At 40.5% G+C, this 25,462-nt stretch overlaps 1 protein-coding gene across 5 annotated transcripts in view; it reads left to right on the forward strand.

Moving 5' to 3' along the window:
* Positions 1–25,462, forward strand: part of Dab1 (DAB adaptor protein 1) — a 243,203-nt gene that overhangs the window by 109,954 nt on the left and 107,787 nt on the right. For all 5 annotated transcript variants that reach the window (XM_051188284.1, XM_051188285.1, XM_051188286.1 and 2 more), the window contains exons 2-3: positions 6,260–6,399; positions 10,872–10,970. In XM_051188284.1, coding sequence (XP_051044241.1) covers positions 6,260–6,399; positions 10,872–10,970 — 239 coding nt within the window. The remainder of the gene's footprint in view (positions 1–6,259; positions 6,400–10,871; positions 10,971–25,462) is intronic.

Raw genomic sequence — 25,462 nt, forward strand, 5'->3', positions numbered from 1 at the left:
AATGCTGCCTCTATCTAACCCCAAGAAGCCCTGCTATCATCCAGCATGAGCTCATTTCCAGATACATGAAACTTCTTGAGACCTAAGAACACAGAGATATGGCCACCGTCACTTCTGTGAAGCTCCAGGCACTCTCCAGTAATGTCCATGCAGCCCACACTAACCCACTGGGGATTAAAGACAATAGCCTCAGGGCTCCCCACAACACTCTGCAGAAGTCAGCAGAGAAGGATTCTGGAAATACACACATCTTGTTAGCATTGTCAGTTTACTGTGACTCCCTGAGGACTTCTCAAGTTGCTATTTCTCAGGAAGAACTATCTGCAAGGAAACTGTGAGATGCAAATACTCCCCTGGGTATGCAGATAATACACTGGGACACAGGAGGACTATGAGACATCTATTTATGTTTGGTTTTTATACTAAAGGTTTAAAGTAAAGTAAGCAATAAAGTAAATGAGTGATTGCCAAGAGTGCACGTATACAATTTATGCAGAAATAGGCCAGTTTTTGAGTTACAGATTCAAGATGTTTTCCTTGTGGACATATATAAAATGCCCTAGGAGGGTCAAGTTTTACAGATTTAGGAACACCTGAGTTTGTTTTCTGGCACAAGTGTTTTCCTAGATATATCAGCAAAGAGTTTATCATCATCATAAACTCTGATTCTCTTTTTTTGTTTCTTAAGTTCAGCCACATTGGTTTGCTGTGATTGTAAGGAAATGTACAATGCTGATCATAAAATTCAAGCTCTTGGTAAGACCCTAGATATTAATTATAAATACCATTGTGGATGATTTCCACTCAGAGATGCCTGGGAGACTGTCTTCTCTCCAGAAATGGCCATCAGACACAGAAAAACTGAAACCCTGCACCGGTGAAGGGATGCTGTGTGAAAGTGTAGTGAGAGAGAGCATGCTGTATCCAGGCCCTCCATCCTATTCTCCTGCTGGGGCCTTGGTTTCCAGGCAACAGTGTAATCTTATGGAAACCCAGTATCTTCCTCCTTTGAATTCAAATCAATGAGATTCTGAAAACTCAGTTGTGAGATTACTTGGAGAATGTGGCTTAAGATCCACACCCCACGCCCCCCGGAGAGCATCTCCTACTTGTGGTGCTGTTAATTAAACTTGTTCATAAAATCAGAACAGGTCCACCAGAGCGAAAGGCCCAAACCTCTCAGTTGGCCATTTTGCTGTGATCTTCTTAGGACAATACTCCCCCACACACTCCCCATCTTCTTTCTATGCATGCTGAGCAAGATGAACCCTTTATACTTCCAACTTAAAGGGACCCATTTCTATTTATTTATTTATTTATTTATTTATTTATTTATTTATTTAATGTTCTGACAGCAGTTTGCCCTCCCTTCTCTCCTCCCATTCTCCCCACCAACCACCCTTCTGCCCCCACTCCATCAACTCCTCTACTTCTGTTCAGAAAAGGGCAGGCCTCCCATGGGTATCTACAAAGCTTGGCAAGTTGTGGTAAGACTAAACACCTTAAAGGATCCATTTTTAAAAGATTATTACTAGTATACAGTTATGAGTAGTTTTTCCCTGCTGTTCTGGTCCCACCACTGCACCAGCCCCAAATAACACACAGAGACGCTGTATTAGATATAAAGCTGTAGGCCTGTAACTAGTTTCTTATTGGCTGGCTCTGTCTTAAATATTAACCCGTTTCTATCAATCTAAGTATTTCCACGTGGTCTTATCTTACTGGAGAGAGGGGCTGACATTCTTCTCTCTCAGTCCACCATCTTGACTCTCCTCCCTACTCCTTCCTCTCTCCTCCTTGTCTCCTAGTCCTGCCTATCTTGCTTTCCTGTTGACCAACAGTGCCTTATTCATTAACCAACATGAGAAACATACTTACAGAATGACATCTCCCGACAGTATACAAGTAATTTTTCTTTTCATGTTTAAAATGTTGTCATCAATTTGAAAAATCCCTAAATTGGAAAGATCTTATTTGAGGACCCCAGTTCAAGAATTACAAGGGTTTTAGCTTTTCTTCACTGTTATAAGAGTTCCTTTGCTCATTTTTGAAGATTGCAGAGACCCAGTCAGCTCTGTCTGCTGGGTCCCTGTCCTGGCCCATACTCTCCATGGAAATCATTTAGGGTCTCAAGTTGCTTTGTCTTTGATTCTCCTTAATATCAGAATGTCAGAAATGCTGGAAAACTCTGTTGATTTTTGTCAAAGGTTGATTGAAATCTTGTCCCCTAGAATGCAAGCACTATAAATGGAGTGGTATGTGCTGAGCATGTTGCTATATCGCTAAACAGTAGGCACTCAGAAACATCTGAGGACATACAGTAAGTGCTCAGTAAATAACAAATGAGTCCATTAACTTGAAATTCGCCTCCACTCATGTTCTTGGAACACAAACAGAACAAAGCTGGATTATTGGCCCAAATATCACAGGAATGACCCCAGCCCAATTTTTGGTGGTTCTGGTTTTCCTCGGAATGCTCAGGGGTGGAACCTCTACTGATCTTATTTTTCTCAGCATTCTTATCTTTCAAGCTCATTCCAGAATGGTCCTTAAACAGACTAGGGCTTTTCTAGCCCAAGTACCAAACCCAACCATATAATCACTAACTACCGCGTAGTTCTGAAGACCTATGCACCACAGGGTCAGGTGTGTCACAGCAATTTCTCTGTGCCAATTGTTCTGTATTAGTTTCTTTCTTGTGCCTATGGTTAAAACAACAACAAATCTCTGACAAAGGTAACTTAAGTGAGAAAGGGTTTGTTTGGCTCACAGATGCAGAGGTATACAGCAGGCAAGACACAGCAGCATGGAATAAAGGCATGGTAACAGGAGGCAGAGGCAGGCTACTCATACTGCATCCACTTCAGGGAGTAGAGGGTGAGCAAAAGTGGGCCCCCAGTGAGTGATTCAGCTCCTCCAGAGAGATGCCACTTCTTAAAGACCCCCTCAGACTTCACAAACAGTGCCACCAGCTGAGAACCAACTGTAAGAACCTGGAAGAGACATTTAGCATCCAAACTACAACAGTGAATGACAGCAACAACTGGGGAGACATCTTTTTGAAGCAAAACATATTCTAAAATTAGATAGAAGTGATGACTGGACATTCTGTGAATATCCTATACCATTGTTTGTATATATGCTTTACATGGATGGATTTTGTAGGCTGTATTACTACACCTGTTATTCAGAGTATCAGCGGCTGCTGTTGACTTTGAGTACTGTTGTCTTCTGTGACATAGTGCTCATTACACAACCTAAGTCAAAGAGCAAACAAAATACTAAAGGAAACCCTGCATGATGCAAAGTTCCTGGGGAAGTAATGGACACAGTAAAAACACTGTGTAATAGATGGCGAGCATTTTTGGAGTTTGCTTAACAAGTCACCTCTGCTTTGCCTGTCCTGAACTGTGTGGCTTCACTGTTTGTTTTTAGACAAAATGGACCGGAATAAGCTACAGGGATGACACTACCCCCCCCCCCGCACCTTTGCATGTACTCTAGTGAGATCACACACTTAGGGCTCTGATATCTGTTATTTATTTTTTAACTAACATAACTGAGATCTTGTTCAAGATGTGCTTATGAAAAATTACCCTTTTAATAGTGGAGCATTTAATGAGAAACTGGATTTTCTACTGCATAAGTGCCCTTCATACAAATTAGCTTGGCCCTGGGTCCTGATCTAAATTGGGCTCCCTACTTTCCTCTAAATGGCCTAATATTTTCTTATTAATCCCTGCCCTTTCCACCTGCCCTGGCACTGCCTCCTCCTGTGAATCTCTCCTCAGCAGCAGGCTCTGTCCTGACACATGTTTCTTCAGGCTCTTTATATCTGACCAAGGGCAGGTTTTTGGACATGACTAGTTTTCTGGAAACCGTTTATTCCATATTCCACCTCCCTCCGTGTCCCAACGGAGTTTTTCTCAGCCCCAGTGTGTTTATATTTAGGAACAATGGGATGTGGGCCAGGTGAGTTCTGGTGCAAGGTAAAATTGTGGATTCAAAGGGAAGTTGGATAGATGAAAAGCAATTAATCACAGTTGTAAAAAGGAACAGGCTTGGAACACAGTGTGTGCCAATCCAAATCTGGGCTTCGGCATTGGGCAAATGTGTTCATGTCCTTCTAGTTGAGTGTGGATGGATTTGATGGCCTCTCAGATCTTCCCTTCCAGTGTGGGTCTGTATAATGATGCTTACCTTATTCAGGGGTAATCAGGTGGGATGTGAAACCCACCTGCTATCACTGCTATCACTGTTACAATTGCACTGTCTTAAGACAGTCTGGGTAGTGAAAGGAGTGTTGTTGGTTGTCTAGAACAGTTTCATGGGTTGATTATATGGAATTGAGTATAATCTTCCCAAAAAGTCTTAGACCAAGATATAGTCTACTGTCGCCAAACTTAGCATAGCAGACTGGGGAGAAAGCCTTTGTGTCACAGGCCAACTTGCTTAAATACATGTCCAAAGGGGGATACAGTGACAGAAAAGGTCAGCTCCAGCCTCTACCTTCTCTCCCCATTGAATTCTGATGTTTAATTTTTATATTCCCTTTTATATATTTTATATTTCTGATATATGTATATTATGAATATTTATTTTTATTGGTTATATATTATAAGATATATTTTATATTTCCTCACATTTATATATTTTTATAATACCATGTGTCTTTACATCATTTCCTTTCAGTACTATTTTATTAAAGCTATTGATAGAATAGAAGTCATAGAATTCAGTGATCAAATGACTACTACAAGCTGGAAAGCACGTTTAAACTTGTCCCTACAGCCATCCGTTCTCCCCCACATGGTATCTTCAAGTGCTGCTTTTATTGGTCTGCTCACAGAAGGACAGCTACTATTTACAGAAAGATCACTGCGAAGATGAACACATGCTTTGCTCGTACTGTCTCCTTTAAATTACTTTTGGTACTCTGTAAGACAGTGGCTATTTTACTGTCCTTCCATAGACAGAAAATGAAGTTTAGTTGGTGCACTGTGACAACCTATTTACACACCTGTCATAGTGCACTGTACATTTTTATTTACAATCACAAAATAATTTGAGTTTCAAGGGTTATAGATTGTTTCTTCTTCATTTGTTGCCAACAAGTAATGGTATTTGGCTCAGAGGAGATTATCAGTAATGGATTGATGAGTAAATGCAAGGGATGAAAGTCGGGGTTCATAAAGAGGAAAATACTACACTGTGGTTAGCTATTGTTGGGTTCTTCAGAACATTGTCAGTCTCATATTAGAAATGGAGCGAAATGGCCTGATTTATCCCTGAAGTCCTCAGCTCAAGTTTTGTGGTATGAGGGGAGTCGTGAAAGAGAATAATCAGAAATTAGAGCCAATGGTGGGTATAGAGGCCTGGGAGAAACCAGATTTCTGGAACTCTAGGTCCAGTGTCCAGATACCTGACTAGGAAAAGTGTGGATGTATTTAAATTGCTATGCTGTCCTCTAATTTCTGACTCTGAATAAGCTACTGAATTTCATGTCTATCTTCCTTTGTAATGTGGCAATGGTTTGACTTTTGAAGAATGGGTATAGGGTTTATAATAAACATCTCTACATCCATTTCTTTATGCGGCATGCTTAAATTCCTGATTGATGTATGTAGCAAAATATCATGTTAACAGTTATTAAGAGAGCCTGTTGCAAGGTACACTCAATAATACCAAACACTGTGGCAGCCCACTTTCCCTGCATATCTGGATTACCAGAAGCAATCTCATAAAGCCATTTTTTATAATTGTCCAGTGTCATTACTTGATGCAAAGAAATCATTCTGGACTTTTACAATAAGGCAGTTCATGGATTCAGGGACACAGAGGATCTTGCATCCTGGCCAAAGCACTGCTAAGAGTTATCAGTACTGGAAACTCGAAGCTGATGCTATTCCAACAATACTTTTGGACATAAACCCTTAGTAGATCATGACGGTTGGTTCGGAACCTATCGTGTGTCAAAAGCAAATTTGTTACCTATATTATCTGATTTTGCTTATTGCTTCACTGGGGTGATTATTTTTAAGGTTTCTTTTTCTGTTCAAAAGACTGAGGCTCGGAGAAGAGGGAAATTGCCTCAGTATTTAAATGTGTGGAGCCAGAGTTTGCATCTAAAGATATTATTTTCGATTTGACTTTCCTAGCCTGTAGGTGTAAGCGGGAAGTAGATCTCATAATGGTAAGTTTTTGAAACCAGCAGAGCTTCGGCACACTTGTTTCTGAATCTATTTTTCTTTGTTCCCAGGTCAGGATCGCAGTGAAGCCACTTTGATAAAGAGGTTTAAAGGTGAAGGGGTCCGGTACAAAGCCAAACTGATTGGGATTGATGAAGTTTCTGCAGCTCGGGGAGACAAGTTATGTCAAGATTCCATGATGAAGCTCAAGGTGCTGTGCTAGCGTTTCTTTACGATTAGCTCTGGTTTAACATGAGGGAAGGAGCCAATCACCAGTCCTGTGCTTGAGGGATTGGCTTCTGGCTGAATCACCATATTTTCTCTCTAGGAAGAAACTCCAGTGGCTTAGAAACAACTGACTGGACACTGACTTTCTGGAGGTGGTTACTCAGGCCTTGCTAATGCTCCTTGAGTGGATCATCGTTTCTTCTGTGTTAACATCCTTGTAAATCCCCTGCAAAAATGAAATGGCAAGAATGATCAATTTATGTAGTTCCTCACATAGTTTGAATTTTTGCTACTTTATTATTTTTTAGAAAATGTTTTCCTAGCTTGTCCTCTGATGAAAGATGGGAAGGTGTAAAACTGGTTATATTGGTAAGGAGAATCACCCCCAAACATCTCCTCACAGAGGGAAGGCAGACTCACTGAAGCGGTGTGCAACTAGTGTGCGGCTAGACACAGCAAAGACAGCTTTGCATGGGAAACCGGAGGAGTGAGTTAGAAAAAACACTTCAGCAGAGCCAGCAAGCAGTGCACTCTTTTCCCCAGCAGCCTTAAAGACACAAAAAAGAGCTCATTTCCCCAGATGATGGACCCCTCAGACCCTGTGAACGTTTTAAAATGTGGTATAAAATATTAGAAATGCATGGGATTTAACAAGGGTCCCGTTTCATGCATTTAACACATGCAGAATTCATTTTTCTCAATACAAACTGAGTACTTTGAAGGTACTGAAAAATATCAGGGGTAAACTAAAGTCATCCAAACTCCCACAAAAGTAAATGAGAGTTGGCACTTTTTGTGTTTGATCTTCGTTTTATTTCTATAACATCAGCAGTACGCATATAATAAAAATAGATGATAGTTTATATAGCTTCATAATCTGGTTTTGTCTTTATCTCATCAAATAATATATATAGGTAAGATTCTTTTCATATCTTCAAACAGTCTATTAGATACTGTTAGGTCAGTGGAATATTTTGGAGTATAAGAAAAGGTAAAGTGCCCAAAAGTATTTAAATGACAGAAGATTGTTAATTACTGACTGTATCATCTTTTTCTTATATGCTTCATAAGTCACAGCTATTATTTTCTGTTCATGCTATCCAGTGTTTTGTAGGCTCTGTGACATGTCTGGCATATGTTGTCTCCCAGTGGCTTGGCTTCAAATAACAGGATTTTTAAAAACTACTTAATTTTCTATGTTCTACATCCTTGCTTTTGCTATTTAAAACATTATATAAACACACTTTTTAAAAATCAATGCATACTTAACCTAAGGTGTATTAGAAAAGGGTATCAAAACGAATGAAATCAGATTTCACACTTTCACCTTGGAAGAGGTTAGTGAATTTTTTTTTCAGATAATGAAGCCGTGTTATGAGATTTCAGGGCAGCTCAATAATGAGCCAGCCCTCTTTCTCTTCTAAATTCCAACCTGAATGATGAATAGGGAGGCAGTCAGGCAAGAAGATTCCCACGGCCTGCTTTGTGACTGATGAATGCTGGCCTAAAGGATATGACTGGGAAACAGGGCCCCAGGCAGAGCCTTGAACAGCATAAGACTACGACGTTAGGCATGTAGGAGAATTCTCTGTTCTCCCCACTGTGTCCGACTTCCAACCCAAGTAGAGCCCAGGCTCTGCTCATACATACATGAAATTAGAATGCAGCCTGCCTGCTAGGACACAGCTGCACCCCAAAGTGACTGGGCTTCATGTGGCCCTCTCTCACAGAGACACTCCCACCATCCCAACAGAACTGTGGTCACAAATAGACTTAAAAGCCCAGAGCTTGATTATTCCTGCTGTAATTGAAGTCTGCCAAATCAATGGAGATTTGCACCAGACAATGCTTCATTTAAAGACAGAAGAATACTACTCCTTAATTCTCCATGTGCATAGACCTGGTTCTCATCCAGAACATCCCTGCTGTAGAGGAGAAAGGAGTACTACATCCCCTTTCTCCAGCATCCAGGAGATGTTTATCAGGTACCAGTGACTGTGAAGGTCCTGGCATTCATAGAAGCACCCGGGGTTTAAATGGGTGTGAAGCAACAGTTTACTCTGCTCCTAGGAGTTTATCTTTGGGGTTACCACTGAGCCATGCTAGCTGGAGCATATCTAGCTGTGGGTGTCAATGTACTTGTGTGTGTCTATGTGTCTGTGTTACTTGCAGTGAAACACTCTGTCTTCCATTATAATCATGAGGCCCCAAGGCCCAGGGAGTTTGTCCTGCTATAACATTCTCCTGCCACATATACTGAACACATCGAGGGATTCTTCATTTCCAAACGATTGTGTTTCATTCTCTGCAACCTGCTGAGAAGAATGTTGACATTTCAGCCCCCAGTGGTTTTTCTGTAAGAAGCACAGAAACATAAATGATCGATTCTGCATTTGGCCACCTGCCCAGGAAAGAGACCGAGAACTACAAAATTCCTTTTAGCCTTTAAAAAAGGCCCACTTGCTCCTATTAGACCATGTGAGAACGGCGGGGAAAAAAAATGAAAGAAAAGATTTCTTTTGTTAGACTGAAGCTGATGCATCGCCCATTAGAGAATTTTCTCCTGCATTGTGGAGGTTCTAGACAGTCTCTGTGTGTGAATCTGAGGAGCCCACTTTCTACCCATTGCCAGACCATTGGTGCTTTCAACTTAGAATCACCCAGGCACCTTCATGTACACCAGCTTCGGATCTTACAAGCTAGAGATTGGTTTCTCTGTTTTGTAACTGTAAAATCTAGGTTCAGGGAAGTTAAAATATTTCTTCCATACTCTTTCTGAGAACTCAAAACTAGACCTCCAGAAGCCCAGTGGTTAACAGGTAATAGTTTAGCGTGTGGTGGTATCATGTTCTATTTTGGGGACTAATTTATCTTTTCTTGGCTTGCTTGTATTCATTTTACCTCTAAGGTACTCCCCAGTAGCCATACATCTCTGAATTTTAAAGAAGTCAGCTTTCAGAATCCTTGGATAGAAGGGTGATAATTGAAACTATGGACCGGGTGAGTCCCAAAGATAGAGGCTGGAGAAAGAACAGAACCATGTGTGTATGAGAAACAGAACTTATACTTGGGGAAACAGAGTTCTTGTGAGGTCTTTGGCCCATAACCAGGAATAGTGTCAGATATTGTAAGGTGGGGATGATTTCTAATACCCAAAGTAAAGATAATCTCACAGTTTCATAAGCATAGTTCCCCCTTTTACCTCTGGCTCTACCGACAGTTCTCCACTATCAAATGAATTCTGGGAGTATCATATTCTGAGAGCAACACAAAGCATGATGATCTCCTAGAGCTATGAAGTCAGTATTACTTCAGATTTGTATGCCCAAAGCACAGTGCAGTTACTGTGGGGAGCTGAACCTAGCCTTTAACAGTGATGCGGGAATGAAGACTTTTACATTGCCTGGTGCTGAGTAAATAGCAGCCCAGCACATGTGGAAATCTCTAAAATGACCTTACCCACCAAATATGCCCTGGTTGAAAGTCCATGTTCACCTGTAACTGCCACCATTAAGTTTAACTTTAAAAAGCAAATGCTTTTACTCACTTGAGTCACATAAATCCTGGAGAGGATAGATCAGACTCATTTAATGGTTGCCTGATGACCACCTGCTGTCTGCACCAGTAGGGGCAGGGGGAATGCCCTAAGCTTTAGGGCTAGACCAGAGAACAAACTCATATCTCTGCCTTCTGTGAGGTTTACATTCTTGTGGGTACATGCGTACACACACACACACACAAACATACACACACACACACACACACACACACACACACACACTTAAATGAATATGTTCAGTTTATAAAATATATAGGCAGATGGGAAACAATGAATGTATTTGTGTTATGTGTTTTACCACAAAATACAAGAATGACAAGGAAAGGATAATGGAGAATATAATTGGTTTTTGAGGATCTATTACAAATACCACGCATAAATTTTTATTATCATATTTTGCCAAGAAAGAGAGGGGAAAAAGGGAGGTATGGTTGGGTTTAGCATCTCTTTGCTTCTTTCTAGTGTCTAGAATTCATTCATGCAAAAATACTCCTGATGTATAAAAATATGATCTTTGAGGCTATGCTGAGTAACTTACTTCATTTAAAAGATTAAGTCCACATTTGATATAAAAACCCACCCCAAATGTTAATATGAGGGTTGTATTGCTTCCACATCATGAAGTCTATCCCAGCTCTGAGCCCTGTATTGCAGCACAAAGGCATTCCCTATATTTGATGGCTACTTCCATATTTACTCCATGATAGACCAGCCGAGGCCACTATTACCCTAAAACATAAAGCAGATATGAAAATATGCTGTAGAGACCCGTGGAAGGGCAAAACAGGCTGTGTATGATTGGTGGTTCTAGCTGATGCTATCTGACATGCCTTTGGACCAGAGGGAATTTTCAAATGAAAACACTAAAGTAAAAGCCACGTTTCTCCTTTCAACAGGGTGTTGTTGCCGGTGCTCGTTCCAAAGGAGAACACAAACAGAAAATCTTTTTAACCATCTCCTTTGGAGGAATCAAAATCTTTGATGAGAAGACAGGGGTAAGTGAAAGAGTCACGCGGCAATATGAAATTGAATCCATTGACAGATGTGCCCCTCAAAGGCTCTTTTCGCTGGGCAGGAATATCAAACAAGCATAAAAACACATAAAGCAACTGACAAAGTTGATCAACTCTGATCATCCATCAAAACAAGTCTCTTGCATGACTTGGCCACAGCGTTACTGCACTGTGCTTCTTACAGTGTAATTGTGTTCTAAGTGTCACATTGTCCCAGTCATCTAATGGGAGCTCGATGTGCTCTGAAAAGCAGCGGTCACGTGGCAGTCTGCATTAAATTTGTGCATTAGTATTTTCAGTGATACGTGTTGGCTTTGGACTTGGTCAAAATCCAAACTCTCCAATTTAACTTGTTACACTTTGCAGTTGCTGTTATGGAATGAATAAGTACAGTTCTTAATTTTAAAAGAAAATGAAAAGGCGAGAAATAAAATATAGAAACTATCACTCTCTAACTAGGAACAGTGAAGACTAGGATATTTATTGAACCCACCTAAGCAAGGGGTTTGTGTTACCAAGCACACAAGTGCACCAAACTCGTAGGCTAATCTCCAGGACTCACACAATACTGATGCTCTTGGTCATTGGGGGTAAGGAAAAACAGATAAGCATTCTGTGACCTCATACCTGAGACAGCCAGAATGTTTTTCCATTTATTCACTCGGTGTTTCTCAGTATATAAAACACATCCGTATGAATCACCTCCTTTGAACTTTGTGAGGAAAATGCACCAGGTAATTTAGAAGCAATACTCCAGCCCGCCATGTTGTTTGACCTTGATTGTGTTGTGTTATTATTGTATCTTCCTTGTTTGGACTAGTACCTCAAGGGTGGAAAGATGATAATTTAGAAGTTAAAATTTTTCTTGGAGAAAAATGTTGTAGGGAAATGACCTATAAATAAAGAGAATTAGAAGAAATATTGGTCATAAATATACCCATAACCACCAGAATATGGGAGTGGCCCAAATAGTCAATGAATAAACAAAATGTAGTTGTGTATAAAATGGAATGGTAGGTAGCCTACACATGCCATAAATAAGCTTAAATTTTTTTTTTAAAAAAAAAAAAAGTTGAATTACTTAATGAGACTGGGCTATATACTTTAAAGGAGTTCATGTGAATTTTGCAATATATATTTTAACACAATAAAAATAATAACAAGTGCTGCCATCTGAATGAACCATAAAGAATACATAGTGACTGGAATAAGCTAAGCACAAAATGACAAATGTTGTGTGATTCCATCTGCATGAGGAATCTCAAATAGTCAAAATCTTGGAGTCAAAGATATACTGATGACTCCCAAGGCTTTGGGAGAATAAAGATGGGAATTGTTTTTTAATAGCATGGGGATTGGTTTGAAAGTGATCTAGAAAGTAGGTGAGAGTGATTATTGGGAGAAAATAAAGTGTGTGAAGGGGGGGGGGTAGTGGAGAGATAGCTGAGCAGGCCAGAGTACACACTGGTCTTTCAGAGACCAGAATTCACTTCCCAGCACCCATGTCTTAAGTGGGGCCTATAACTTCAGTTTCCAGGGATCTGACACCCTCTTCTGACCTCATAAGCACTGATACACATCATACACATACTTATCCGCATGCATACCCTCTCTCTCTCTCTCTCTCTCTCTCTCTCTCTCTCTCTCTCTCTCTCTCTCTCTCTCTCTCATAAATAAGCCTAAATCTTTAAAAAAAAAAAAAGTTGAATTACTTAATGAGACTGGGCTATATACTTTAAAGGAGTTCATGTGAATTTTGCAATATATATTTTAACACAATAAAAATAATAACTAGTAATAAAAGCGTGCACTTATCCAGTGCCTCCTACATACTAGATTATGGCAGTCATTTTACATGCATTATTCAGTTTCATCCTTATAAACATGCAGTAATTCTAACTGCTATTTTCAGGTTCTGTAGTAAAACAGTGGAGACAAGCTGACTTTATACAGGAGAGGGGCTTATTTAGCTACAGCTATTGAAGTTTAAAGTCATACCTATGGCATTAGCTTGGCTGTGATGAAGACCCTGTAGAGTACAGTTGTAATTTACCATGTGACAGGATTCAAGCAGAGGTGTTTTTTTTTTTTTTTTTTTTTTTTTTTAAATTAGGGAAAAGAATCCTAAAAAGAGGAGAGGGGACTGGCCTCTGGGGACAGGAGCAGCTGGAGAGAGGAAACTGTGGTGGGGAGGGAGAGGAACAGACAGAGAGGGGGGGAGAGAAAGAGAGGGGGTTAGGAGGTGGGCAGGGCCCTTTTAAAAGGGAACACAGTGAATCAGCACAGGTGGTGCTCTTAGTGGCAGCAGCTTAGGGCATATCCAGTGGTAACTCCAAGGCAGGCCACTACCAACGCCTAAATACTAACAATGGAGCCAGGGCAATGTGAGGATACATGAGACGAAGAGATCACACCGGGAAACAAGGAGACAACAGGACACCGGGTCCCACAACTCCTTCTGAGGGCATAACCACAATGGAAGAAAGGGTTCCCTAGGAACCTCTGCCCCATAGAGGTTCACACCCACTTCTGACATTGCTATCCCAAAGACTAAACCTCTGACACCTGAACCTTGGAGGACACAGTGTTCAAACCAAAACCAAACCCAAGCAGTACTCCATCCAGTGTGAATTGTATTCCAGGCATCCTTGACTGTTTATAAGTTCCAGGTTACATAACCATCCTAACTTTCCAAGAGCTAGGTGGCACCTCCATCCCTGTTTTACACCTGAAGATGTCAAGGGCGGAAAAACTGGGCGCAACTTCCAGAAAATGAGGAATGGCTGGAACCAATTAGAGCTCATGTATTTTGATGGACATTTTGTTTGGCCAAAGTGCCTGTTACATCGTAGGCTTACTGACTATCCTAATTTCACCTGTTTGCTTATTTGTTTTTTTTTTTTTTTTTGTTTTGTTTTTGTTTTTTTGTTTTTTTTTTTTTTTTTTTTTTTTTTTTTTTTTTTTTTTTGAACAAGTCAGATGTATCTTCTACGATTAGGAGAGGCTCCAGAAAAAAGCAAACAAGCAAAAACTTTACTACATTAGCAAAGTTGTAGACAGGAAGCAGAGCACCCCACACAGGACCACATGGGGAAGACTTGAGGACAGCCAAAGACCAGAAGATAGCAACGGAAGGGCCTCTTAAACCATAGCCCATGGTCTTTACTGGGATCCCCACAGGAAATGTGATGCAGGGCAAGGGGAGAGTTTGGACCTGCCCTTTGTGAATCATTTCCTCTGGCTTCAAGCCACAAGTCCAATGGCTCTGCAGTGATTAAAGCAAAGCAAATTTTCTTTTGTGGGATATAGACTGAACAGACTGTTTGGCTCTGGATTGAAGCATTTATCTAAATTATTCTAGTACCAATAAAAACTCAGGAGTCAAATATTGGGAGAAAAACCATGACAAATCTAGAAAGTGGGGGAGGGGGCATAATCAGCTGACACTCTCTCCCCACACTTTTCAGATGGAAAACCCCAAGAATCTCTCCAAGCCCCTGCCCCTTTCTTCATGTGCTTCTCTATCCTACATTGGGTACTCCAAAATCTCTATGGCTAATTCTGGTTAGATAGTTGTTGCCTCCGCCTCCTGAGTCAAATTTAACGTCATTATCAGTCTTGGTATGTCATTGCAAGCAAATATCCCACAACAATGGATTGTTCAGTTTGCCTGTCAATCAACAACATAGATCTTGCCAGACTCTTTGCTTTTTCTAAGAATTTACTGGCCCTGGTAAGGGCAGTGCTTCCCCAGCCAGAAAGGCTTTTGAATATCCCACAACAGCATGATGTATGGAAAACTGAAAAGTATTTACCAGGCAGTGTTCAGGAGGCAGAATATAGATTTAACCTCAGATTTCCCTGAATAGAAAATCAATACAATTTACCTCTATATTATTGGAAAAGATGGGGTTGTCTGCTGATGTCTTTGTGGAAGGAAGTTTAGGATGATGGCTCAGGAGTCAGTAGAAAAAAGACTTGAATTCAGCAGGACTCAGAGCCTAAGTGTGAGCCTGCACTGCCTTCTTCAAACTAGGGGTTTAGAACTTGAGAGTTTATGTTTTTCCTAGAAAGATTATGTGTTTGGATATCCATGCTCATCCTGGAATCCCACATTTTAAAAAAATTGGAAAGATATTGGCAAATCAGTGTCTAGCCTGGTTGTCAGGACCATGTATGGGGGCGGGAGGGGTGCGACTCGGGAACAGGGAACTATGCTGGCCAAGTCTTTTCAGCTCACACTTGGCCTCTGAGATCCTGTTAACACAGTAAGTGGAGAGTGTCAGGTATGTACAAAGCTAGAGAACATCTCTGTACTTTAGTACTTTAAGGGAGACAAATGATGGGGCAGAACATCAGAGATACTTATGCAATGGTTTAGATGTCCCAATAGTATGATACCATCTCTAGGTCCTTCCACTTTCCAGCTTTTTCTACTACCGTGACAACAACCGGCATGTTCAGAGGGATAGAGGCAGAAGCAGGAGCTTGGGGTATCTGGTATTTTTTTCTTGTTTGGGCACCATGTTTTGGGCTTTGCTGCTTCTCCTTCTCTATGCCATGCCCCTCCATCAAATAGACTATACTTAGGTGGAGATCTAATACCTTAAATATTTACCAGTGAAGAAAAGTAGTTCACATTCTTAACTTTTATATACGTCCTCTAATATCAAACTGCAAAGCAGTATTTTTGTTATTCTTTACATAAGGAAAAAGTAAATAATTAATCAGCCCCAAAGCAATTGACTTGGTGGGGGAAAATGTCATATCATTGGTGGAAAATTAGAAAATGAGACAGAACTGTGTGTTTGCTCTCCTGCTTAGTCTGTTGGGAGTTATGTGTGGTTAACCCTGGGCCTTTGTGCATCCTTCTTCTGCAGAATTCCCATGTTAATACAGCACAACATGAGTACTGGAAAAATAGAAAAAGAATTGAATTGAGGTTTTATCATTGTTGTTGTTATTAGTAGTAGTAGTTTTTTTTTTATTTTATATTTTGTATGGGGGTTTTACGTACATGTCTGTGTACCACACACCCACAAAGATCAAGAGGGCATCAGATCTCATTAAACTGAAGTTTCAGATTGTTGTCAACCACTATGTGGATGCTGGGAATCAAACCCAGGTCCCATGCAAGAACAAAATGTTCTCTTTTAACAGCTGAGTCATCCTTTCAGCCCAGGGCTGAGTTTGTTTAAATCTGAAGTATAAGGGATGAAACTGCACAGAGCTGTCTAGTCTAGGTGAGGCAGCCAATTTGTCCTGCATAACCTTGAGAATGAATATGGCACTCTGCTGGAAGTTTCCAAAAAGGCAATTTTATTATGTCAATAAGCAGAACCCTTCTTTGGCAAGTTGAACTGCTCAACATTGAGATAGGATGAGTGATTCCACCATCACGAGGCCCAATAGGACTATACCAGGGGATAGAATCTTGTGGAGAGAGTTGAACAACACCAAGAGCTACAGAGCAAAGTCATGTCTGTTCATTTCTGAGCTGGATTTTCAGGCTCTGCTTCTCCTGAGACTAAGAACCATTGCTGTTTTCTGCTTGAAAACCTTCCCTGGGAGACTGCGCAGCCTGTACTTAACCTCTGCCCTTGTCAAGCAAGGGACTGGCCACCTAGTGCATGCTGACATCTTCATGTTGAGGAAATGGAAAACTAAACTTTGTCATTTGGAATGACATATCATGGTTGTTTTTTGTTTTTTGTTTTTTTTTTTTTTTTTTTTGTCTTGAGGTTTTTTGTTTTGTTTTTTTTGTTTTTTGTTTTTTTGCCCACATTTGACTACACTTTTTTTTAGCTGAGAAAAGAAACATTTGCTGAAAAATGTGACAATAGCTAGAATTTTAAAAACCTAAAAATTGTCCAAAAAATTTTTTTTGATCCCAATTAAAAAGACCCTTTGCAACAATTCACACCCTGTCTTGCATCTCAAAGAATTCCTGATCCCTTATTTGAATAAATTTTGTATTGTTATTATCGTGTTGAGGGGAATAAATCATCATTGAAAGCTGTTCATATTCATGCACCTAAGACATAGCTAATCTGTCAGAGGAATCTGTGAAAAGGCAGAGATGTCATCCATTGCCTTTCTGTTATTAGTCATGGGAACTGAAGCCCATGTGGAGCTGGTAGGAGTTGTTCCTCAATATATCCAGAGTCCTCAGGACAGTCCAGGGAACAACAAGACAGGAGGCAAGACAGGAGGCTGTCAATCTCATTTCAGAGGAGAAAATTAAGCTGCTTTGAATGTCCCTGACAAAATGTGTAGACGCAGAGCAAACTTTCCAACCCTCCATCCCTGAATGCTCTTCCATCCTGAGCGCTCCTCTATCCCTGAGCACTCCTCCTTCCCTGAGACCATCACTATCTTTTTCTCCACTTATGTTTGTATTTCACAGAATCATTATAACGTATGCCATTAAAATGATAAATATTATAAGATCCTAAAGATGAGTCTGTTTCTTAGAATGGAGCATAATAGTCTGCATCACATAGCAGTCTGTCATGGTGTTGGGACATCCTGGTCCCAATCACAGATGAAGTTTACTCTTTCTTTGAATGAACCAACAGTTACTCATTCTGTGGAGCAGTTGCTATTATTGTTGCCATTTTGTAAGTGAGCAGTTTTAGAGCTAGCTGGTCTCAGCCACAGAGCTAATAAGTAATAAAATCAGGATGCACCATCAGGTAGCCAGCTGTAGAAAGCCTAATACTAGCAAGGTATAACCAACAATAGTGTGCCTAATTTTATAGATGTCTTCCTTTAATATACAAGAGAACAAATTCATATGACCTCTGTCTGATTGTCACTGTCATTTTCATTCTGGTATGTCCTGAATGGAGATAAAGCCACAATGCCTTCCCCACAGTCTGTCCTGGGCAGTCAGAATGTTGACAGTTTGACTCTCAGGTGATTAGCCAGTAGCATCTTGTCTATGCCATGTGTGGCTCTGGTTCCTAGGGATTTAAAGATGAATAAGACATGGCCCTTGCCCCTAAGGCATTCATAGCATAGTGCAAAAGCAGTCTCACAAAGTGAACTGACAGCTGTCAAGGCACAGATATGAACAAAGTTGTCCATGCTCAGGGACTAAAGCCTAGCTTTGCCTAGAATATTCCTGACAGTCTTCACAGGGAAGGACACACTCGTTCGGCAGTGAGTGAGTTGATTGAAAAGAGGAGGCAGGGAAGAGACAATAGCATCTATAAGTACACACCTTTCTCAAGGCAAAGGTATGTGTGCTCATCCTTTATTTCCTGCAGCAGTATGTATTTTATTAGGTGCCTCTATAAACACATAGATAAATAAGGCTTTATCTTCCTGCTCATCGCTGTTGTCTGTTTGGTTCACGATGACTCTCACAAAGCTAGGTTTGGTCATATTTATGGTGGCAGAAGTAAAATGACAGAGTGATTAAAAACCACAAATGCACACTGAATAAGTAGGACACAGCAAGCAAGAGGTGGAGAATGGCAGAGGATTCAGCCCTGGCCCTCATGATAGATGGGTAAAGGTGTTTTAAACGCAATGGCTGCACTTAAGTTTCAGAGTTGATGAGTAAGTTCCTCTGAGTAAACAAAGTGTCACCTTCATTGTGCTTCATCAAAAAACAGGGCTGTTTCCAGACAGTTCAAACGGAGTCTTGTGGGCATGCTCAGGAAGAGCAGCTGAGGTTATTAATGGAGCCTGGTCTCAGGAAGAGACTGTAAGGAAGGTGAGGGGGCTGGGGAGTAGGACACAGTAACCCTCAAGGGCAGTACTATCATCTCCTGCAGTAAGACTGTACCAAGATCAATGCTGACATCTGCACTGTAAGTATGATGGGACAGTCCAGTCTCATGTGACCCTAACAGTTCTTGAAGTTTCCAGATGGCCCCACAGTTACTATTTATAGCAGAAGGAGATTGATTTCAAAGTCAACTTGAACAACTTCTGAGCTATTTTCTTTTTTAGCTCTGAGCTTTTGCAACAGGTTCATCTTGTCTCCCTGTGTAGGTCCTTTCCAGTCACAGTTCTTGGGGAAAAGGGTGGTAATGCAGGGAATTTAATTGTTAGGGACTAACTGCTTAGGTTTCTTCCAGTACCCAGGACATCTGTACACAACAGAAGATATTTTCCTGTGTGATATGATTTTCAAATGTCTTGCCAGACATCCATGTAGATGAGAAACGTGTTTGTAATTACTAGAATATGAAACCTAGTTCAGTTTTACATATCAGAAAGGAATTTTTATGACATATTCATGATAGTGAATTTTCCAGATCTGAAGTAAGGGGCGGGGGAAATGTATTTGTTTTGTCGAGACCTCAGCAAGACTGTTCATGATTTCAGAAAACCATACTGCTGTTCTTGTTCATCATGGTTGAGTTGCTCATCCCTGCACTGTCCATCCTTAATGTCACTTACCCCTGCTCTAATCATCCCTTAAATAGCTCTTACTATCTTTATGCTGTCACTTGCTTAGCCCACCTCTGTTAATATCTACTCTAAACAAAGGGGTGTCAATGTTAATTGAGTTCTGTGTTTTCTTGATCCCAAGTTTATTGATAAGAACAGAGTAAATACATCATGAGTATGTTATTACACTCTTCAATTGTAGTTGTTACATAGAAATACATATTATTTTATAAACTTAGGATAGAGCTCAGTGCTAGGGTGTTTGTCTAGCATGTGTGAGACCCTAGATTCAACTATCAACACCACAAGAAAAGAACTTCACATTATTTTTAAATCAGAAAATATTTCTTATATTTCTTTGTTATAATTAGGGTATTTTGATTTAGGGTATTTTCATTTGTATGTTTGTAAACTTTATTAGTATAGGGGATTTTATAACCACTTCCAAATAACACATAATAAAGTATATGATATTTAAAAGGGGGGGATTAAGGGTTAAGTAAGGTTGATTGAAAACATGCCTTGACCATTTTAATTGGTTCATTCATTTGTTCTTTATTGCCACAACTGTGGCAATGAACCAGCCAAAAAATGAAACACAGAGGCTAGGCATTCAGATATATGAATAACTGAAAACTACAATTGTGAAAATGAAGGGAAAAAAGCTATACAATTAACATCAAAGTTTGGAACAAATGGGCTTTTTTCATTTGATAAAAAACGACATAGAAAGATCTAAGAAGATGTAGCTGATGCTTAAAAGACATCCTGGAATTAAAGTCAGAGAAATCCAGACACACAGTCTTCACTGTAGCCTTTGAAGTAGGAAGGTCATGGAGGGGATAAACACAGGGAAAGGTAGGCCTTGGTTCACAATCCTCACCAGTAAGGCCCTTGCAGAACCTATATAACACTAACAAAATGATACCATGGAGGAACATAAGCCCCAGATCTACAATACCTTTGTTATGTACTCAAATACCTGTGTGGATAGGAAGCAATATTTCTCTTCAGAATTATCATTTCAATTGATACAAATCAAATATGTGTTTTGTGTACAACATGATATTTTGAAAAACTTGCATACTGTAACATGGTAAGGACATGAGGATCTACTGCCCAAAGTTGTCAAGCTCACATACATTGATTATGAACTATCAAAGGAACAAGAAAACACACTCTCTACCCTTTGTTGTCATTCAGTATTTAAGCCTGAACAAAGGGACCTAACAACAGACAAACAACTGGCAGAAAGACAAGCAAAGTAGTTATGTGCACATGGACATCTGGGGAGGCAAGTGGCAAATAACCCAGTGATCTTGAGAAACTACCCTTCTTCATAGAGTAGAGGGGAGCGAAGCTGGAGGCCACTGTAAAGGCAGAGTATGCAACTGCAGGAGGGAGGAATGAACCCAAAGTGCAGGCAGAGGCCGGGGAGGAAGTTGGTCTGATCTCTGGTTTTGGAGTTTGACTTACAGCTTCTTCTCTGTGGAATAAGTCTAATATTCCCTGGTTGATAAGTAATGGAAGGAACACAGAGGCCTGCATGATTCCATTCTTGAGTAGGATGGGAACATTAACATCGCCCCAAGTGCTTTCTGTCAATGAGGACACCAAGGGACCAGAGTTAAGAGTGAAACCCTGAACCTAATCATTGTCACCCTGTTGTACATGTCCTCTCAAGATCTTATTCTGCATGTGTAGGTGGAATTTTGTGTCTTTTTTTTTTTTAATTTTTAAAATGTGTACTTTGGCAATTTCACACATTTATATAGTGAATTTTAGTTTCTTTTCACTATTTCCATATCTAATTTCCCCTCCCCTCTGATCCAATGAAACCCTTCCTTTCCAAGAAGTCCCCATCCTACTTCTGTCTAGTTTGGTGTACGGCCTGATGAGTGTAGTTAGGGTTGCTTGTGTGAGCAGGGGTGGCAGGTTATTTAATGAATCATGAGCCATCAAACCACTGAACAGAACGACATGATCCCCGCACCAACCATTGAGAGGTAGGACCTCTTGAACTGCTGATGAATTAATTATTGACGACCCAGTCTTGTTTGGATCATGACAGTTGCTGTGAGTGTAAAATCCATGTCATGTAAAATCCATGTCATTTCCAGAAAATGATATGCACTCTCCCTGGCTTTTAAATTCATGGCCTCTTATTTGTAGTTGCTATGACATATATACGTATATGTCACAATAATAATTTATAGCTTTGCATCAGCAATGGTTTTGTAAATTGGCCCTGCGAGGACGGTGCCACTGAAAAATAATTCAGAGAACCAAAAATTGAGAATCGTTACAGAACCTAGAAGACTAGGAACCTTTCAATCAGATATGACCAACTCGGAAAATACATCTTTCCTTCAATGGATACTCCCATCAGTCTTGTTCTTTAAAGAGGTAAGGTCATAACTTAATCCAATCCTAAAAATACAACTAAATTGTTCCCATTGGACAGAGGAGAAAAGTGAGGACAGAGTGATTCCACAGCTTCCATAAAAGCAAATATCCAGCCACAACTGTCTAAGTGGGTTTTTGTTCTGTGGAGTACTAAGACCCATGCTTTTTTCCACCTTGCAGACATTTCTCAGGACCCCTAGCAAGCAGGTGAATGTTCATTAACTCCCGAGGGAAAAGCCATACGGCCCTTGAGCCTGTCATCATGCAGATAGACGGTAGCACTGAAGGTTTATTGGGTAAAAACAATCTCAAAGACTCAGTTTAAAATTACAGTGGAACTGTGGAATGGGTCATTTACCTCACACAGGAAAAGGCAAAATAAAAAGTTTCTAGCCCATAGGCCCTCATTTGCTGACTGCTTTGGCTAATTTTTATATTAAAGATTGTTCACTATAGTCATCCTTCTCCAAAGCTGGACCGGGAATCCCTTTTGGGACAGCAGGGTGAGGACCACGTAGAGCCCTCTGTGTCTTCATCGCCAGATACTTTGACCACTGGTCTTTTGTCATGACACACAAGGAAGTTTTGTTTATTTCTGCATTATTGAGCATACCTTGCCAGACACGGTTCACTGAATATTTTTTGCTGACTTTGACAATCTCTATCATTGAATGTTATTTTCCCCATTTTACTGGAGAGGTGACTGTGACTTTAGTAATAATGGTGGCATCCCTTCACTACTGTTAGGCTTGTATCCAGTGATCAGTGCAAAGGTATTGAATACCTGCTGCATTCTGTGAGATGCTGACAGGGATTTGGATACTTTTGATGTAGCAAAGGAGGGTTTCTACCTGGTGGAGCTTGCATCCTAATGTAGGGAGACTGACATGATACAGGAGATGTCTATAATAATATGCAGTCTGCTGGAGAGGAACCTCCAGCAGCTTTATAGAGGGGCATAGTAAGGAAGGGCGGGGCATTCTCCCACCCCTGTACATTCTTGTCCTCTCTTGGCATGTGTTTTCCATAAATCCCTAATCTTAGTATGTTACAGCAGCTTCCTGTAGCCTTGAGGGTCACCTGTATAGTGGAGAAAGATGTTTCTAAGAATCTCATCTCAACTCTGGCAGCCATTAACTTGATGAATCAGAGCTATCCAATTGTGCTTCTTCTGTTTCAATAGTTGAGTGTTTTATTTGCGGCTTACTGCTTATTTTTCTATCACCTTCCATTTATTTTTAATTTTAATTTGAAACTCGTTTTCTGGACCATGCTTTGGTGTTTAACAGATGCTTGCATGTTCTGGAACACTCTCCCTGCAAGGGCCATGTGCATTCAAAGGGTGGCACTGTGATTAGACACAGCGACAGGATGACTGACAAAAGGGTCCATGGTTCTGGCGGCAGCGGAAGAATGTATTGTCAAAGAGGCAAGACTAGAGTCATGGTAGGGGAACAAAAGGAGATCCATTTTCTGGAGGGGAGTTATGTCTGTGGAGATGGCAGGGAAGAGTCTAGAGCCGGGTGATCATGGCTAGTCTTGTGGCCTGGTAACCACTGGAGCCTGTGGGTTGAGGTGATTGATATTGTAGAGAGATTTCTGGATTTGCTATTAGGAGATAAGAGTTTTCACTGTCACTCCACTGCAAGTGCACAGGTTATTGTAATACAACCAGCAGAGTGTTAATTGAGGTGGTGATAATAATGGTCACACTTACCGGTTCCCAGATCTTCCTGTAAACGCTTTGCATGCATGTCATTTCATACTTTGAATCCTGGAACCCGCTAGCAGCTCCGTGTTCTCCTTTGAAGTATGCAAGAAGTAATTAACTACCCAATCTTCAAAATAATCTTGCAAAATAGATGTATTACCTCCCTTTCAATAGAAGGTGACACTAAGGTTCAGGGGCAGAGAATTGCTAAGATGTCTCAGCTAGGATAGGTGCCCTACCCACGAAGTAGTTTCATACTGCTACAATTTGCTCACTGTAACAAAAAAAAAAAAAAAAAAAAAAAACCAAGGTGAGGAATGCCATGCATTGATGCTTAGACACATCGGAAACAAAACTTGTCCATCATTTCCTGGTGTGCCTTTTATACACTTGTGCTGTTGTATACATATTCACTTCCAGGCTTTACAGTGGGGTTAGTTTAAAACCCTTTTGTTCTTTCTTTTTTTTTCTGATATCTCAGCTATTATATTTTAGTCTTTTCTCTGCTTCTCTACAGAATAGGAACAACCATGCTAATATATAAAACATAATGTCATACCCTGTTATTTTCAGTATGAACTGTAGGAAGAATTTCAACAAAGCATACCAAAGTGCTGGACTCTCAGAGACTTGGAGGCAGGTCTGTGATTTGGTCATTATGCCTCTGGCCCCTTGGCATCTCCTTGGCACCTGATAGGTGTTTTTGGAATTTTCCTGGATTTCTTGTTATACAGCCATGAAACCCCTGGTTCACTTCCCTATCTAGTCATCTCATAGACCTTAGATCTCAGAGTAGTTTTCTCAGTGATATTTTTCCCCTCTGGTTCAAAAACTGGAAGTATCATAATGAGACGCACTTTCTTCTGGTCATCCCTGACCTTTGCAGGGGTCATTGTGAACAGAAATGTTTTTAAAACCTGCACACCCCACATTACATTCCAGGTCTGCTATTCATGATATTGCTGCTGCCTTTTTTTTTTTTTTTTCACCATCCCTTCACCCTTGTCTCCTCCTCTCCTACACATGTATGTAGATGTGCCCTTTTTTCTAAGAATCTCCCTCCCAATAAGTCATGACTATTTAGCACTTACAAGTTGTAACATATAATTTGCTATAAAAGAGGTATAAAACATTATGTAAAGTGACAATAAAGAAGAGATTGAGGAAGAAACACTCATGTACTGAGTACCTACTAAGTGTTTAGGACTGTCTTAGTGGTCCAGTACAAAGCTGTGACTGAAGAACCCTCCAGCATGTGAGTCTTGCCTCTGCTAATTGTCCTGCCTTGCCTGGCCCGAGAGATATCTCCCTGAGGGCTATTAAGTCTCAGCTCCAGATTTTTGACGCCTGGTCCCCTCCTCTGCTCCTGAAGCATATGAAAACAAGAGATGACCAGGAGGAGCAACACACCATGCCTGCTATAGTTATGTGCAGAGTAAGCTGCACGCAGACTAGTTCTGTCCTGACAACCAGCACTGACCACAGAACTTCCTAGGTCAGTCTCAAGCCTGAGGGTTCCCAGTCTGTCCGCTGAACCCCAAACAGATGCAGTGTGCAGCCATGTCAGCTGCAGGCAGCAACTATACCATGGCTTCAGCCAAATCTCCCTATGGGAATGACCCCATCATCCTGCCTCCTCTCCAGCTGCCTTTGTTGCACAGCTCAGAGATTTACTTTCTAGAATACATTTGACTTCTTAAACTATTTAGAAAACTGGGAGATTTTTAAATTGAAAAAAAAAATATGCCTGGGAATCATGGCCTCACTATTTAAATACCAAATGTTAGCACCTCGAGAGACCAAGGCTTGCATTTTTCATGATGTCTAAGTGATGTGCAGACTATCTGGAAATTACATATTTAAAATTTTGAAAAAAAAAATGGTTCTGGCAATTGTCTAAACTCAAGACAGCCTTAACCTCACTTTTGAGACGAGGGTAGTTCATCTTCTA

The sequence above is a fragment of the Phodopus roborovskii genome, unplaced genomic scaffold (genome assembly GCF_943737965.1).
Source record: "Phodopus roborovskii unplaced genomic scaffold, PHOROB, whole genome shotgun sequence".
In the NCBI taxonomy this organism is placed as follows: Eukaryota; Metazoa; Chordata; class Mammalia; order Rodentia; family Cricetidae; genus Phodopus; species Phodopus roborovskii.